The following is a 16030-nucleotide window of genomic DNA, read 5'->3' as shown; positions in this document are numbered from 1 at the left end:
ACAGCAGCAGGTGTGCGAGGGTGGAGACGGGAAAGCGGAGACCCTGAATCAGATGTGAGCTGGAGTCCTAACTTGGCTGTCAGCTGGCATGTGACCTTGGGCAACTCACTTCCCTAAAGGCCCTCTCAAAGCTGCTCATTGCACAAAGCTCTCCTGTGGTTTATGAAGCCACCTGCCTTCTTCCTTTTCAGATCACTCCACTGGCTTTACTGTAACTGCATGCTTTACAGTCTGTGGTCCTGGCAGGCCAGGGGCTGTGTCCATCTGCTTATTCACTGTGGTGTCCCTAACACAGGGACAGGCACAGAGGTGCTCCACAGAGACTTAAGTGTACAAAGGTGCTCAATAATTTCTCTGTTGATTCACAGATTCCTTATTAGACATTAGGCACCCAGCATACATTATCTGTTATGTTCAAACTAGTAAAAATCATACTGTAGACTTATTAGGCACTAGGCCTTCTATGCATCACTTCACTTAAAAACTTTTCATTCACCTTATGAGGAAGGATCATCGATTATGTCCATTTTACAGATGAGAACAATACCTCAGAGAGATAGAGTCCTCTTTGTCCCAACTCAAGGCTGGAGCATGACTTTGGATTGGAACCCAGACCTGCCTCGCTAAAGGACATTCCCCTATTTTCTAAACAGCCTAAAAAGAGAAAACCTTTCTGACATTTGTGGGCAACTTTCCCAAGGCGTGAAGGTGCAGGGCGGGGGGTGTGGTGGGCAGGGGTGGCTGGCCTTGGGCCTGGCACTCACACTGGTAGTATTCAGCGCTGCCACTCTGCAGTATGATGGCCAGCACCAGGGTGAGCTGTGGTGTCGTCTCCAGGAAGGTCTCGAAGAGTCGCAGCATGCTGATGTCCAGGGAGAGGAAGTCGGCGTAGGCCAGGTCGAACTCAGAGGGGACCTCCTGCCGCCACACCAGCAGCCCCTGCTGCAGCCCCTGCACACACCTAGGCAGCAAGGGGCCCAGTTAGCATCCAGTGGCATTCTTCCCTCCCTCCCCACTGAACAGATGCAGACAGGTTCCAATCCTGGTTTGTCACGTACACGCAATGGGACCTTGGACAAGCGACTTAACCTCACTGAACTTGTTTCTTCATCCATGAAATGGGGATAGATTACTGCTCCTGCTCCCGCAGTAGCCACCATTCCAAGCTCATCACTAACCTTGTCCAATTTCCTCCTTTACAACATCCCCGTTTTACAGATGGGGAAACAGGACCAAAGAGCAAATGAGCAGTGGAAACAGGATTTGGACTCCAAGCTGTCTGAATTTGAAAGATGTACCATGAAAGTGCCTAAAGTGATCATTCTCAAATTTCAGCAAGCCTAAGAATTTCTTAGGATTCTGTGGGGAAGGGGAGCCATGGAGAGCTTCTGAGCACAGATGAGACAGGTCCTACTGGGCTACAGAAAGAGCGCCCAGGGATCCATTGGAGAGGCCTGCCCAGAGTGATGGGAGCAGGGACGGGGCGGAGCTAAGAGGGTCCAGAGAGGTCTTCCCTGGTGGTCCAGTGGCTCAGAATTCGCCTGCCAATGCAGGGATACAGGTTCGATCCCTGGTCCCAGGGAAGATGCCATATGCCTTGGGGCAACTAAGCCCACGCCCTGCAACTACTGAAGCCTGTTTGCCTGGAGCCTGTGCTCCACAACAAGAGAAGCCACCGCGATGAGACGGCTGCGCAGGGCAACAAAGAGCAGCCCCTGCTCGTGGCAACCAGAGAAAACCCACACAGCAAGGAAGGCCCAGCATGGCCAAAAATAAAGTGTTTAAACGAGAGGGAGGGTTCAGAGGTTGGACAGACAGACCTGCGTGACCCGTTGGCCTGAGGGAGGTGGAGGATGCACCAGGATCTCGCCTGCCCAGAACTGATCTCAGTTGGCTCTTGGGAGGTGAACCCACTCACTCATTTCGAATACATTCATTAGACATTTCCCCTCGCTTCCCCTGGATGGTCTTGACAACATGCTAAGAGAACAGACAGGCACGCCCAGGTTGGGGGTTGCTGCCCAGTGCCCTGGCAGAGGCCTCGGCCTAGTCACAGGCTGGAACAGAGATCCTGTTTTCTCAAGCAAAGCTCAATACAGTCTGTCCGACTCATGCTCAGCAAAAATAGAAGATACATGATGCAGTTATCAATTCAGGGCTCACTGCAGGCTGCCAGGACTGTAATATCGGTGCCCCTTCGTGCTCATCCAGGGTGTTATTGATGCCTGGCCAGTCTCTCAGGCGAAACTGCAACATTCAAAGCTCCTCTCGCCCACTCCTGGAGACTCAAGGCAAGATCTGGACATCCTGACTTTGTCGCATGACTCTGACGACTTTGTCGCATGACTCTGACTACTTCGTTTCACTTTCCCCATCTCCAGATGGTCCTGCCACTTCTGAAAAGCAGCACAGCCCACACACAGATTTTGCAGGCTCCCCCCACCCCTGCAACCCCTGCGCCCAGCCCTGTCTGGCTCCAGGACATGAGTCAGACCCCATCTCTGCCCTCTTGCTTGGTCCTGGGGGTGAGGGGGTGGGGTGGGGAGCAAGTGCTCATGGAGAAGGCAGCTGGGGAAGATAAGGCGAGGGGCACTGGCCGTGAGGGACCAAGTGCTGCCTGGGGGTCAGGGCTGCTCAAACTGCAAGGTGACCCAGCCTGCTGATCATGAAGCGGCTGACGCTGCTGCTCACCCTGCACAGGGGCAATTCACAGGTCTCATTCTATTTAATCCTTACACTGGGAGCCTCGGGAACACTGAGTAAACTGAGATTTGGAGGGGGGTCAAGTGACTTGCCCAAGGCTCCGCCCACAGCTCAAAAGAACTGCTGGGTCCCTGCCATTAGAACAGAGTCCGCCCCGGCCAGGCGCTGCGCCCTTCACCACGGGTTTGCCCGCCACACCCACCTTCGGATGACAACCTCCTTTTAACAGAGGAGGGAACTGAGGCTCTGAAAAAGCCTGGAAGGAGGCCACAGGTGGTAAAGCCAGAAGCGGATCCCAAAGAGCCTGCCTCCAAGTCGTGTGCTCAGTTTCCTCTCTGGGTCCCCGTTTCTTCACTTGTGCCAGGAAGCTCGAGTGATGAGCTCTGAGGGCCGTCAGCCGGATTTTTCCTCCATCAGGGGCCAGGAGTTCACCTGGTGGGAGGGGCGCCCTCTAAACTAGGAGGGGCTTAGTTTCCTCTCCTGGGTTGCAGTCCTCTCCTCTCCGCGACCCCGTGTCCCAGAGTCAGCCCAGCAGCAGGAGGTGACGTGACCTCCGTTTGCCACTCTCTCTCCCCAGGGGCGGGGCGCTCACCTGTACAGGTAACCCAGCTGGAGGAGATGCAACAGCGCCAAGTACCGGCCAGGGGGCTTCGGCGCGAGTGGGCTGGAGACGTCGGAGCGCAGCCAGATCCAGCTGAAGAGCTGCAGCGCGACCGAGGCGAGGCCCAACAGCGCCAGCACCAACGCGGCCCACAGGTAGCGACCGCTGAGCACATACTGGCTCGCGGCCCACAAATCGGCGCCCAGGTCGATCAGGAAGGCGAGGGTGCCCAATATTCCAAGGACTAGGTCCCTTAAGAGCACGGCGCGGGGCGACCAGGGCATGACCCGCGAGCCTCTCCCCGCTCTACTCGTCTGGGCTCAGGCCCGCCCTCCCGGCCCAGGGTCGCAACCGGCCCAGAGGCGCAGTGGCAGGAAGGAGGCGTGCACAGCCCTCGGGGCCGCCCAGGACCGGACCGCTGGGCGGGACTTCCCCGTCCCGCCCCGTCCGGGGAGGAGCGAGGCTCGCAGACCCCGCCGTTGGGGCACCCGCAGTCTCAGTACTGTCTGGCCCGGCAGCCTGCCAAGGGGTTTCCTCCCCACCACCAAGTCCCGCTGAGCCCAGGGGCCCCGAGGACCGCTAGGCCCGAAGACGCACCGTCCGAGGTGCAATGCAGCAGGCTTGTTTTACCCTGGAGGCCCAAGGCGGAGAATATGGCCCGCAGATGAGCGCCCGTGTTAGAACTGCATTGTCTCACGTCCGCACTGCTGCAAAACCAAACGCCAAAGCCCAATCCGATCCCTGACTGTATACCTCGAGGCCGGGCCAAGTGCCAGGGGAGACCGGGGCACTGGGTCAACCAGACGCATCTTCCTGGCATCTCATTTTACTCGGATTATCCGAATAGGAGGAGGGGAGGACGTTCAATAACGGGGCAAGGGAGTTACTTTTATAAACATGATTTATAAATTAATGACATGCATGACAAGCAGAATGTTTGTCATGAAACGTGAACGAAATGTGCTGCTGGTGGGACCTTCGGGGCTTCAATTCCTATTGGCTGCCCAGTGGCAGTTCATTCTGCTGTCGCGGGGAGGGGAAAGGGTGGAAGAGTCCAGCTCTCAGGGGTGATGCTGCCTCCATTTTACCAAGCGCGGAGGCCGTTGGCCCCCCAAGCTCAGGACACGAGCAGCGCGCGCAGGCCCAGCAGCGCCGCGGGCAGGAGCGCGAGGCAAGGCGCGGGCGCGACGCCGGGGGCGCGCAGGCAGGCGGCGTACCCGTCGAAGGCCACCTCGCGCAGCGCGCACACGTGTTCGGCGCGGCACGCCTCGTCGCAGGCCCGCGTGTCGTAACTGACCGAGTTGTAGACGTAGTAGCGCTGTAGCGCGCCCTGGTCGCTGGCGATGCGGCCCAGCGCCGCGTGCATGGAGCGGGCGCCTGCGTCCGGCACCCCGTAGGCCTCGGTCACCCGGTACTCGAGCTCCCAGCGTGGCTCCCCCAGCGCGTTCGCCTGGCTCAGGTTCAAGAAGTAGGTCACCATGTCCTGCAGAGGGGGTGCGAGGCGGGTGGGCCGTGAGCAGCTGTCCGCTTCCGCCCCCAACCCCTCACTTTGCATTTGATCCTGGATTCTAACAGCCGTAATCAGGACCACTCTTAGTATGCTTGGCAGACATCAGCTGATCCAAACTCCGGAGGAAACTGCATTATCATCCCCATTTCACAGATGAGGAAACTGAGTCCTAAAGAGGTTCATTCATTTGGCCAGGGTCTCACAGGTGCCTGAGCAGGATTGGAACCCAGGTTGTTTACTCCATGGCCTGTGTATTTTCTGTTCAAGCAAGTTCCCAGGTGCACAGAAGATTCTCAGTAACTATTTGCAGAAAGAATGGATAAAATGCAATCTAAAAGTAGTGGAATGGAAAGCCTGGCTGAGAGAGGTTATAGAACTGTGTTTTGATGGGGGCTTAGGATGCACCCAAGACATCTAGAACTCAGGTGCATTTTCTGGACTAGAATGTGGAAGGGTTATCTGTCCAATAGTTTCCACCTAAGTTTGAGGATCTGCTTCAGGTCAGGAGAGGTGGGGTAAGAGGGGCTGCCATGTATGGATGGCAACTTTCTGCTCGGCATCTACATTATTTCATTTCACATCCACCTGTGGGCCAAGCCCATGTGGACAACAGACCATACTCTTAAAAATCCTCAGCCTGCTTCTACTCTAGAGTCAAGGACCTAGTATCTCAGGCAGTCCCTGGTTTTAAATAGCCTTTCTCAACACCGAGGTTAAATCTCGCACCCACCTCTTTCTGGAATTCCAACTTGAACATTCCCTTGGCATTTTCACTTGGATGCCATATAGACATCCCGAAGTTAAAAGGAAAACCAGGCTTCTGATCTTCCCTCCAAAACCTGCTCCTCCTGCAGTGATCCCGTTTCAGTAAATGGCAACCTCATCCTTTTGATGCTCCGTTCAAAGCCTTGGAGCCCTCGTTGCCTCCTCACTTTCTCTTCCACCCCTCATCCAGTCCACCAGCAAATCCTGTCCACTCTGCCTTCAAAATACAGCCAGGACTTCCTTGGTGGTCCAGTGGCTAAGACTCCATGCTCCCAATTAAGGGTCCCTGGGTTCAATCCCTGGTCAGGGAACTAGATCCTACATACTGCAGCTGAGAGTTTCTTCCATGCCCCAACTAGAGATCCTGCATGCCACAACTAAGACCTGACGTAGCCAAATAATAAAATTAATACTTTAAAAATAAATCCATCCAGGGTCTAGCTCTCCTCATGACCTGCTGCAGCCACCCTGGCTCATACCACTGTCACCTCCCAGTGGTTGTAGTCGCCTCCTCACTGATCCCCCCGATTCCACCCTTGGCCCCTACAGCTTGTTCTTCACCCAGCAGAATAGTGATTTTTTTTTTTAATTCCAGAGTCTTACTCACAGCCTATGTGACGTGACCTCCACTGTGACCCTGCAGGCCTTCTTGCCCCTCCCCTCCAACACACCCAGTACGTTCCTTCCTCTTCATTCCGCAGACACTCACGTGGCTCACTCCCTGACTTGACTCAGAGTTCAGATGTCACCCTGTCAGTGACACTTCCTGCGCCCATTTATCTGACACCACGCACATATGCACGTGCCCCGTAACTGTCACCCACTGCCTCCTCACTCTCTTCTCTTTTCTCCTTAGCACTGATTTCACGCCACCCTTAACTTTACTGTGTTTGTTTATTACCTGTCTCCCTGCGGTAAGGATGTCGGCTCCGGGAGAGCGGTGACTTTTGTTCACTTCTGTGTCTCCTGAGCTTAACACTGGGCCTGGCACGTGTCAGGTGCTTAACACATTTTGTTGCCTACATTAAGGAATCGTACTCCTTTGTCATTTCTGTAGTCACCAGCACATCCCCGGAGGTGGAGGACTGCTCAATGAGTAGGGGCCTGCTTGGCTGCAACCCAGTCCATGTAGAGAAGACATGGGCAGCGGGCCTGCGGTCACACTCTGAGAGACTGTGAGTGCCAGGCCAAAGAGATCCAACTTGTCTGGGGGGCACTGCAGAGCCACTGAAGGTTTTTGAGCAGGAGAGAGACAAGAAGTGCTTAAGAAAGATTAATCCCTTCTGCTCTTCTGTACCAAATGAGCTCCAGCGGGGCTAGGCGGGAGGCAGGGAAACCAGATAGGAGGCCCTGACAATGATTGAGGCAAAGGGAGATTTGGGGGAGAACTGATCTGACCTGGTAGCAGGATTTGGAGGTAGCTCCAGGGTTCTAATGTTGAGCTCTCAAAGGGTGGAAGTAACTTGACTATCCTGAGGCTCGGGTGGATTAGCTGGGGAAGGTGGTGATCCATTGAGGTCCCTCCCCCACCTTCTCTGGCCCCAGCAGACCCAAGGCTCCTGACCTGCAGGCTCAGCGTAGCTCGGTTGTATTCAAACACCCGGATGCCTGGATTGTTGGCTCCGTTGACCACTCCAGGTAACGTGGTTTTCCACGGGGTGACCCCAGGTGTGAGAAACATGACACTGATGGGGGCACCTTCCAGGAGAGAGACAGTGGAGCTGAGAGTTTGATGACAGAGGGAGGGAAGTGGGCTGGCCATTGCCCTCCAGGGTGGGTACCTGCACTGTCATAGAACATCCGAAAGCTGTCGGTGTGGTGGTGCCCGAAGAACTGCCCTGCGATGACTCGATGATGCCTCTGGACCACCTTCAGGTACTCCTCGTTGAAGCCCTCCCGGAACCACGCTTTGTCCCGTGTTTTCTCAAAGAAGCCCGGGGGCACGTGGCCAATGATGTACACCTATGAAGAAGGGGTACCCAGCGGGGGTTCAGAGCTGCTTTCCCCAACTCATCTCCACCTCTCACAGTCTACCCATCTCCCCAAAAGCAAGCAACAGGCTCTGAGGTACCTCTTCCCTCTTCCCTCTCCCCGGTGATTCTGGCATCTCTCTGTGCTCAGCAATGAAGGTGCCGCAGGCTTCCCACCTCCGTGCCCTTGCCCATACTATGCCTGCCACCCAGACCACCCTTCTCCTGTTCACTTCTGTAAATTCTGACATTACTGTTTAGTCACTCAGTCATGCCCGGCTCTTTGTGACCCCATAGACTGTGTAGTCTGCCAGGCTTCTTTGTCCGTGGGATTGCCCAGGCAAGAATACTGGAGTGGGTTGCTATTTCATCCTCTAGGGGACCTTCCCGACCCAGGGATTGAACCCGTGTCTCCTGCATTGGCAGGCGGATTCTTTACCATTGAGCCATCTGGGAAAGCGAAAGTGAAAGTTGCTCAGTCATGTCTGACTCTTTGCAATCTCATGGACTATACAGTCCATGGAATTCTCCAGGGCAAAATACTGGAGTGGGTTGCCATTTCTTTCTCCAGGAGCCATCTAGGAAGCCCTCTGTAAATCCTACCATGCTTCAAAACCCTTCTCATGAAATCTTTCTGATCCTTCAAATGAGTCTTCTCCTGTTGGAGAGCTCAGGCACTGTAACCAAAACTTCCTTACATGGTTTATAACCTTGCTGTGTAGCAGTAACGTGTGTTCGCATCTTACATTCATTGAGTCACTCAGCTGTAATGACAGTGCCTGGGCCCTTGGCCCCCATTGCGAGAGGCAGAATGGTGGGGTGGGGCAGTGGTGGCTGGTAAGGAGGGCAGTGAAGAGTGTGAGCTTTGGAGACAAACCACCATTGGATACCAGATGTGTGTCACCTCTCTGAGCTTCAGTTTTCTCATCAGGAGGGCTACATCACTGGTGAGGTTTTGAGAGTTCATATATCCATATAAAGCACTTAGCAACTTATCTGATGTATCGTGAGGACTCAAAAGCACCAGCCATGAGATCCTGCCGGGATGCACTGGCCAGAGCAGGGACTCAGCAAATGAGACACAAGGCCAGTCGTCGGGGGCTTCCAGCCCAGCAGACTAGAGGGACACACCACACCTCACAGCGGATAAGATGGACACACATCAAGGGCAAGGCACGTCTCTGAGGTCTAGCCCACTCTGTGGCTGCAGCTGTGCTGGACTTGGCTTTGGGAGACTGGGGTTCTAGTCTCAGTGAATGAATGATAGTCTCTCAGGCGTGTCCAACTCTTTGTGACCCCATGGACTGTAGCCTGCCAGGCTCCTCTGTCCATGGAATTCTCCAGGCAGGAATACTGGAGTGGGGAGCCATTTCCTACTCCAGGGGATCTCGGCCCCACCACTCATTGTGTGACTTGAGACCATCACAGCCCCACTGGGAGCCTCACAGCACAGTGGGTCCCAGGCTGCTGTGAGGCTGGAAGAAGCCCTCTCAGGTGCCAAACTGATGAAGGACCCTCTGTGTCGTGAGCATCTTGAGTGAGTGGGTGTGAGCCTGTGCGGAAGTGGGGAACTCGTTCAGGAAGAGACCCCAGGGAGGGAGGAGAAGGAGCAGGGACCCTTACCATTTCCCCAGCCTGGGATGCACTGGTCAGCACGTTGTCCAGCCACTGGAACTGCTGGCTGGGGTCAGCCATGCTGGCCGTCTGCTCATTGCTGCTGTAGTACAGGTTGGTGTTGAGGACCACGATTCGCCCAGCCCCGCTCAGCCCCGGCAGTTTCTCAGAATAGAAGGCACCTAGGACATCACAGCCATAGGGGATCTGAAGGGGTCTCTTGCCTCCAAGCAGACACACCTCTGTCCCCTGTTACTTCACTTCCCCACCTTCTCCTTCCTTGGCATCCCCTCTTCCCATCTTTCCCACAGGATGAGCATTGTGGGTAGGACCAAAGGCTCTGGAGCCAGGCTGGCTGGGTTCAAGTCCTGGTTCTGTCGCTTACTCCCTGTGCCACTTGGGGAGAGTTCCGTAGGGTCTCGATGCCTGTTTCCTCCTCCGTAGAATGGGAATAACATGGAGGTGTGTTTATCCCTCTGGATTCACTGTCAGCCCTTCTCCACTCAGCTCTCTGCCCCAGGAGCAGTGTTTAAATCAATGGGCTTCTGTGCTACTGAGGGAAGGAATGAGGGGAGGTCGGGTCCCCTTGGGATGCTTTGTCCCCCATACCAGTGATTCTCAACCTGGTGATTTTGTCCCCAAGGGGACACTTGGCAATGTCTGGAGACATTTTTGGTTTTCACAATGGGAGATGTTACTTGCAACTAGTGGGTAAAGGCCAGTGATACTGCTCAACACCCTACAATGTACAGGACAGCCCCCCCCAACAAAGAATTACCCCTCCCCAATTGGAGAGGGAATTGGCAACCCATTCCAGTGTTCTTGCCTGGAGAGTCCCAGGGACAGAGGAGCATGGTGGGCTGCTGTCTATGGGGTCACACAGAGTCGGACACGACTAAAGCGATTTAGCAGCAGCAGCAGCAAATGTCAACAGTGGCAAGGTTCAGAAACCTGGCTTGAACTGAAAGTCACTGCCCCTCCAAGGGCTGTTGTGAGGAATCCAGCAGTAGAATGAGGGCAGTGCCAGGCACACAGAAAATGCTCGAGGAATATTCACTTCTGATTCTCATTAGTGCTGTGTGGTTAAGAAGATGGGCATTGGGATTAGCCCTGGATCCTGCTCCTGAGGTGGCCTCCTCTTGTTGCCCTAATGGTCCAGGAGCGACAAGAATGAAGACAGAACACAAAATCTGGTGCAATGGCTCAGGGGACCTGCAGCCTCTATTGGACTGAGGTGCAGAGTCCACTCTGAGTCCAGCTTTTATTCCTAACTGCAGACTACAACACTTTCTCAGATTTTATCTTTCTCAAGACACATGCCATATCAGTTGAAAGTGAAAGTGAAGTCACTCAGTCCTGTCCGACTCTTTGTGACCCCATGGACTGTAGCTTACCAGTCTCCTCCATCCGTCCATGGGATTTTCCAGGCAAGAGTACTGGAGTGGGTTGCCATTTTCTTCTCCAATATCAGTTACATACTCCTAAATATCATGGACTACACTGACATAGTCCAGATCTCCTTGTGTTTACCCCAGGCCATTCCCTTCTGGGCTAGTCTCAGGAACAATTAGCAAGAGCCTAAGCAGCATTCATGCCTGACAGCGACCCGACCGAGCATTCCAAGGTCCATGCTTTTATGATCCCAGTCATAATCCCTTCTGGGTCAGGCCCTGGGATTTTTAACAAGGCTGTAATTCTAAGAAAGACATGAAAAACAATCATCAGTATAGTTTCTTAATATATGCTGTTTTTTCCAAGTGCTATTTCTGTGAAATATCTTAAGACTGTGAAAGTACATTATTAGGAATTCCCACTGCATCCTCTAAGTTCGGTGACCTTGGGTAAGTGACTTGGTATATTCAAGCCTCAGTCTCCTAATCTGTAAAATGGGGATAAAATCAGTTCCTATTTCATGGGGGTGTTGTGAAAATGAAATTAGATCAGACTTTGGCATAAAGGGCCCCTCATAGGAGCAAATGATGTTAGTACCTTTTTTGAAGAGAGCGACAGATTCGTTACTGAGCCAGGGTCGCCACAGCTCTGCTACCTGGTTGTAGATATTGTTGCCCCCTGCAGGTAATTGGTTTTTGGGGTGAAAGTCATGATTTCCCAAAGCAGCGTAGACTTTAGTATCTGGGAGGAAAAAAAGAAATATAAAAATATATATGGGAGACTTTCCTGGTGGTCCAGTGGCTAAGATTCCACGCACCCAATGCAGAAGGCTGAGGTTTGATCTCTGGTCAGGGACCTAGATTTCACATGCTGCAACTAAAAAAATCCTTCATGCTGCAACTTAAGATCCCACATGCCGTGATGAAGATCAAAGATAACTCATGTTGCAACTAAGACCCAACGCAGCCAAATAAAATCTGGAAATGCTGAGCTCTGCCAAAGGAGGAGGTCAGAGAATTCCTGTGAAAAATTGTGCACAAAGCCAGAAGTCATGACTACAACTGCCTGGGAAAAGAACCTCCTCTGTAATATAGCTGCAAGCAGACATAAGAATTCATTTAAGAGAAAACACAGATCCTTGGAATCCCAAAGAGAGAAGAGAAGGGAGGGACCCTGTCCCGGTTTATAATCAGATAAGGTGGGGGTCCCCAGAGAAAGAGGACCAGACTTGGCTCTCTTGACCTAAGAGAAGGTATTTTTGTTTTTTTGTTTTTTGTTTTTTTTTTTTTAGGATTTGAATAGCTTTAATATTTCTTACTTTAAATATGATTTTACATTGATAATTCCACTTAAGATTCATAAAATCTTGCTCCATTTGACAAAGAAAAGCAAAGTTAAGAATTCAGTAAATTAAGAACACTGAATTTTTATTGCAAGTTCTGTTTTTCGACTTCTTCTGGATATTCTTTGAACCTGCGTTTCAGGATGATTTTCAAAGGTACGACCCAGCTCTCTTTGTCGATGGCGTACAGCTGCTCCTGAAGCGTCACAGTCAGAGTCTCGGCATCGTCCTGCCCTCTCGGTGACAGCTGAGTGGCCGAGCTGAAGAGGGTGACCCCGTCGCCCTTGCCGTCAGACACGCCCTCGTCACTCTCGAACGCCTGGGCCACGTTGGCCAGCACGCTGGCTTGCTGCGCGCGCTCCCAGCCCTGTTCCTTCAGGGTCTGCACGCGAGCAGTACTGAAGAAACGGGCAGGAGGAGAATTCAGTTCCCATATGGCCTGGTGACACTCAGCTCTTAGCGTGGACAGAAGGCAATCCTATGAGGTTATTCACAAGGGAGGGCTTATCCTCCAGAGCAGCCATTCTCTTCTTCAGATGAAGCTGAAGCCTCTCATCTGATTCGGACACAGGCTTATCCCCGGTATCTGATAAGGGTTTATTGTGTTCTTCCTTCACGTCTTCTCCCTGCCTTGCCTGTCAATGCATAGAATCCTCATTTGCGATTTCATTTTCAGGTTTATCATTGAAGTCATGTACACAGGCAGCTTCGCGCTGTGCGGCGAGGGAGCGTTTCCCTAGAGTAGTGATTCTCTTTACCGTGTCCTCCGTCTGGGCCATGGCTTCGCGGACATCCCGCTCCAGTTTCCTGTTCACCTCCTCAGACTTGAGGAGTTTCTTCCTGGCCGTGTCCAGGTCCTCCTCCAGCTCTCTCATGTGGGCAGAGAGGGCTGCCAGGTGCTCTTTCATCTGGCTCTGCTCCCGCAACTGCTTGTCTATGACTTCCTGGAGCTCGCTCATCTTAGCCAGGTTTTGCTCGTGGCTTAGAGAGCCGTCGGACGATCTCTTCTCATCCAGGGCCTTGTGGTGGTCAAAAAGAAATTTCAGCGCCCTGAGCACCTCCACCTCGCTGGTCATGCTGGCTGGGGGCTGCTGCTGCTGCTTGCCCGCCGTCATCTGGAGGGACGGCATGTTCTGGGAAAACAGGAACTCCAGGTGCTCCAGCAGCAGCCTGGTGGTGTTTCTTTCGGCTCTGAGCTCGGCGAGTTCTTCTTCCCTTTCCAGGAGCTGCTTCTTGTATACATTTACCTCCTCGTTAGACGCTGAAGACTTCTCTTAGCCATCTCCAACCCCCGGGTCTCCAGGGGGCACACTGGTTCTCCAAACAGGTTTGGGTGGTCTCGCAATAATAGCATTCCAGGCTTGAGTGAGGAGCGTCGCTGCACTATCTCCGCAGGGAAGGGAGGGAGAGCTTTGCAAAGGCAACTGAGGGCATTTAAGAAACGCTTCCAGAGCTTGGAACGACTCCGCCAGAGCAGGACAGGGCCAGGCATCAGCCTGAGGGACCCGCGGCCGCCGCCGGCCGCCGCCGCAGCCTCCCGGGAGCCCGGCCCCGAGGTGTGAGGTGAGCCCCGGGTCGTGCAGGCCCCTTCCCGTCCGGCACAGCGGGAAAAGGAGTGGGGAGTGGGGACTGAGGAGGTGCCGCCGCGGCTGCCCGATCCTTGGTCTGACCCTGTGCCCAGGAGGCACCAGTAGCCGCGGCCCCTCCTCCTCCGAGAAGTGTTAGGAGCCCTAACATCTGAGTAGCCAGGATAGGCCTGAGACCTTGCTTAGGCCTAAGTTTTGATTTCCTGGAGAGAGGGTGGAGGCTAAGTCCACAGAAACTCCTCCCTAAGAAGATCCCGCCGGCGCCAAAATTAAGAAACTCCTCCCTAGAAAAGTCCCGCCAGCGCCAAAAGTCGGGCCAATCAGAGTAAAAAGGGAAATCCCCCAGAAAAACCCCGCGCGCGCTTATAAACTGGCCAATGAGCTTCCGCGCGTGCATGAACTGGCCAATGAGCTTCTGCCAGCCTGATCTTTTGAACAGAAATAGGTGCTTATGTAACCTGAGACTATAAAAACCGCTGTAACCTGGGCTCGGGGCTCTTGTCCCACTCCACTGCGCTGGAGGAGGCATGAGCCCTAGCTCGAGCTAGAAATAAACCCCATTCTTGCTTTTGCATTGCTGCGAGTGTCTTATTCTACCAGTATGGGGGAACCGGACTCAGGGCATAACATTTGGGGGCTCGTCCGGGATCCCTCTGACTGGGAAGAATAACGCTCTCCCGGCAGAAGGGGTTCATCAGCCTGGAGGAGGGCTGATTATAGCACCGGTGCAAGGTCTGTTCAGGGGCGATCGCCGTAGCCAGCGTAAGGCCGAGGCCCAGCATTTGCGCTGGAAGGCAGCTGGATCTGCAAGGTCTTTTCAGGGGCGAATTGGTCGCCGTAGCCAGCGTAAGGCCGAGGCCCAGCATTCGCGCTGGAAGGCAGCTGGATCTGCAAGGTCAGGGGCGAATTGATCGCCATAGCCGGCATAAGGCCGAGGCCCAGCATTCGCGCTGGAAGGCAGCTGGCTCTGCGGGAGAGAGGAGGTCTCTCCCGATCCGGACTTTAAACTGCAGGAAGCCTCAGAGGTCTCAGAGACCTAGTAGTGTGTTTTCGGTGGACGTTTGTCTGTCCTCCGTTTGTCGTGTTATCGTGTGTGCCGGCATTGTCTCTGTCTCTCTCCTGTGTCTGTTCTCTGCCGTAATCTGTTCTGTGGTCATGGGTCAAGGAAGCTCTACCCGGCTCTCCCTCATGATGGATCATTTCTCTGACTTTAAATCTAGGGCGCGAGACTTGTCTCTGCTAGTGAAGAGGAATAAGCTGGTGACGCTCTGCTCCTCGGAGTGGCCCACTTTTAATGTCGGGTGGCCGAGAGAGGGAACCTTCAGCCTGCCCACCATCCGGGCTGTTGGGGGAAGGTTCTCCCGCCCGGCCCGGCCAGCCACCCGGACCAGATGCCCTATATCCTGGTCTGGCAAGATCTGGTGGAAAACCCACCAGCATGGATAAAGCCTTTTGTTTCTATCCTTTTCACCCATAATCCCACCTGGGATGACTGTCAGTAGCTGTTACAGGTGCTCTTCACCATGGAAGAACGGGAGCGGATTCTATCGGAAGCTCGGAAACATGTCTGGGGTGTGGACGGGAGGCCCACCCTGCAGCCGAACCTAACTGATGAGGGATTTCCATTGACCCGGCCCCAGTGGGACTTTGAGCGCGCAGAAGGTAGGGAGCATCTCCGAGTGTACCGCCAGACTCTTATGGCAGGCCTCCGAGCAGCTGCCCAGAGACCAAGGAATTTGGCTAAGATAAAGTTGTTCAGGGATTGGTTTTGGGTATGGAGATTAAATGAAAATTACGCTGCGAATACGATCCCCAGAGCTTGGGTCAAGTAAAAAGGATGAATCGGACCCTAAAAGAAACATTGGCAAAATTGGCAATAGAGACTGGCGGGGACTGGGTGACTCTCCTTCCTTATGCCTTTTTATTGTTTATGGGGTCCCTCCGCCGACCCCCTATAGAATAGGTCCAACTGTTTTATAAACTAGTAAATTTTATATTGTAATGTCTAAGTCATGACTAAAGACTCGCACTGTGTCTGTCTTGGTATGTCTTTGTCTCTGAGTAATATTTTTGAAGTTAATTTGTAAATGAGCTCTATTTAATTGGCTTAAAGGGTAAGCGCTTACAAATCAGATAATTCTAAATTAATAAATTCCAGGTTCAAGTAAAGTGGAAAATATTCAGTATTAAATACCTGATATTAATGTTTGTTGATCTATCTAATATAGACATGTCTTAGAGTAATTAACATTAAGTAGAATATTTTTATTGCACCTAGGTTCAACATAAATATATCTGTTACAAGTTTGTCGACAAAGAAATTACCTTGAGTGAAAAAAAAAAAACTTCTAAGAAATGTAAATGAGACATGAGCTTTTAGATAAACTCTATTAAGATTAAAAATGTCTGTCTAAAACAGTTTCTCTAGATTTTGGTAACCTGAATTTCTAAGGTTGTGCTAAATTAAGTAACAAAAGTTTATTGAATAGCTAGGTCATTTCCAAATAAAATAAGGTTCTGAAACATTCACTACTGAATACTAACTTA

General features: G+C 52.8%; 2 protein-coding genes across 3 annotated transcripts in view; both read right to left on the bottom strand.

Annotated features, from left to right (window-relative positions):
• Window positions 1–3656, bottom strand: part of XKR8 (XK related 8) — a 40082-nt gene extending 36426 nt beyond the window's left edge. For both annotated transcript variants that reach the window (XM_055398631.2, XM_055398630.2), the window contains exons 1-2: window positions 3296–3656; window positions 765–961 (exon numbers count right to left, since the gene is read on the bottom strand). In XM_055398631.2, coding sequence (XP_055254606.2) covers window positions 765–961; window positions 3296–3588 — 490 coding nt within the window. In that variant the 5' untranslated portion in view covers window positions 3589–3656. The remainder of the gene's footprint in view (window positions 1–764; window positions 962–3295) is intronic.
• Window positions 3657–4421: 765 nt separating this feature from the next.
• SMPDL3B (sphingomyelin phosphodiesterase acid like 3B) overlaps window positions 4422–16030 on the bottom strand; it is a 43960-nt gene continuing 32351 nt past the window's right edge. The window contains exons 4-8 of the mRNA XM_055398629.2: window positions 11153–11296; window positions 9173–9345; window positions 7361–7541; window positions 7144–7277; window positions 4422–4787 (exon numbers count right to left, since the gene is read on the bottom strand). Of these exons, the coding sequence (XP_055254604.1) occupies window positions 4422–4787; window positions 7144–7277; window positions 7361–7541; window positions 9173–9345; window positions 11153–11296 (998 nt within the window). The remainder of the gene's footprint in view (window positions 4788–7143; window positions 7278–7360; window positions 7542–9172; window positions 9346–11152; window positions 11297–16030) is intronic.

The sequence above is a fragment of the Moschus berezovskii genome, chromosome 2 (genome assembly GCF_049115385.1).
Source record: "Moschus berezovskii isolate FMDL1 chromosome 2, NW_MosBer_1.0, whole genome shotgun sequence".
In the NCBI taxonomy this organism is placed as follows: domain Eukaryota; kingdom Metazoa; phylum Chordata; class Mammalia; order Artiodactyla; family Moschidae; genus Moschus; species Moschus berezovskii.
Note: the sequence above shows the minus strand (reverse complement) of the source record. Positions and strands in the feature narration are given on the sequence as shown.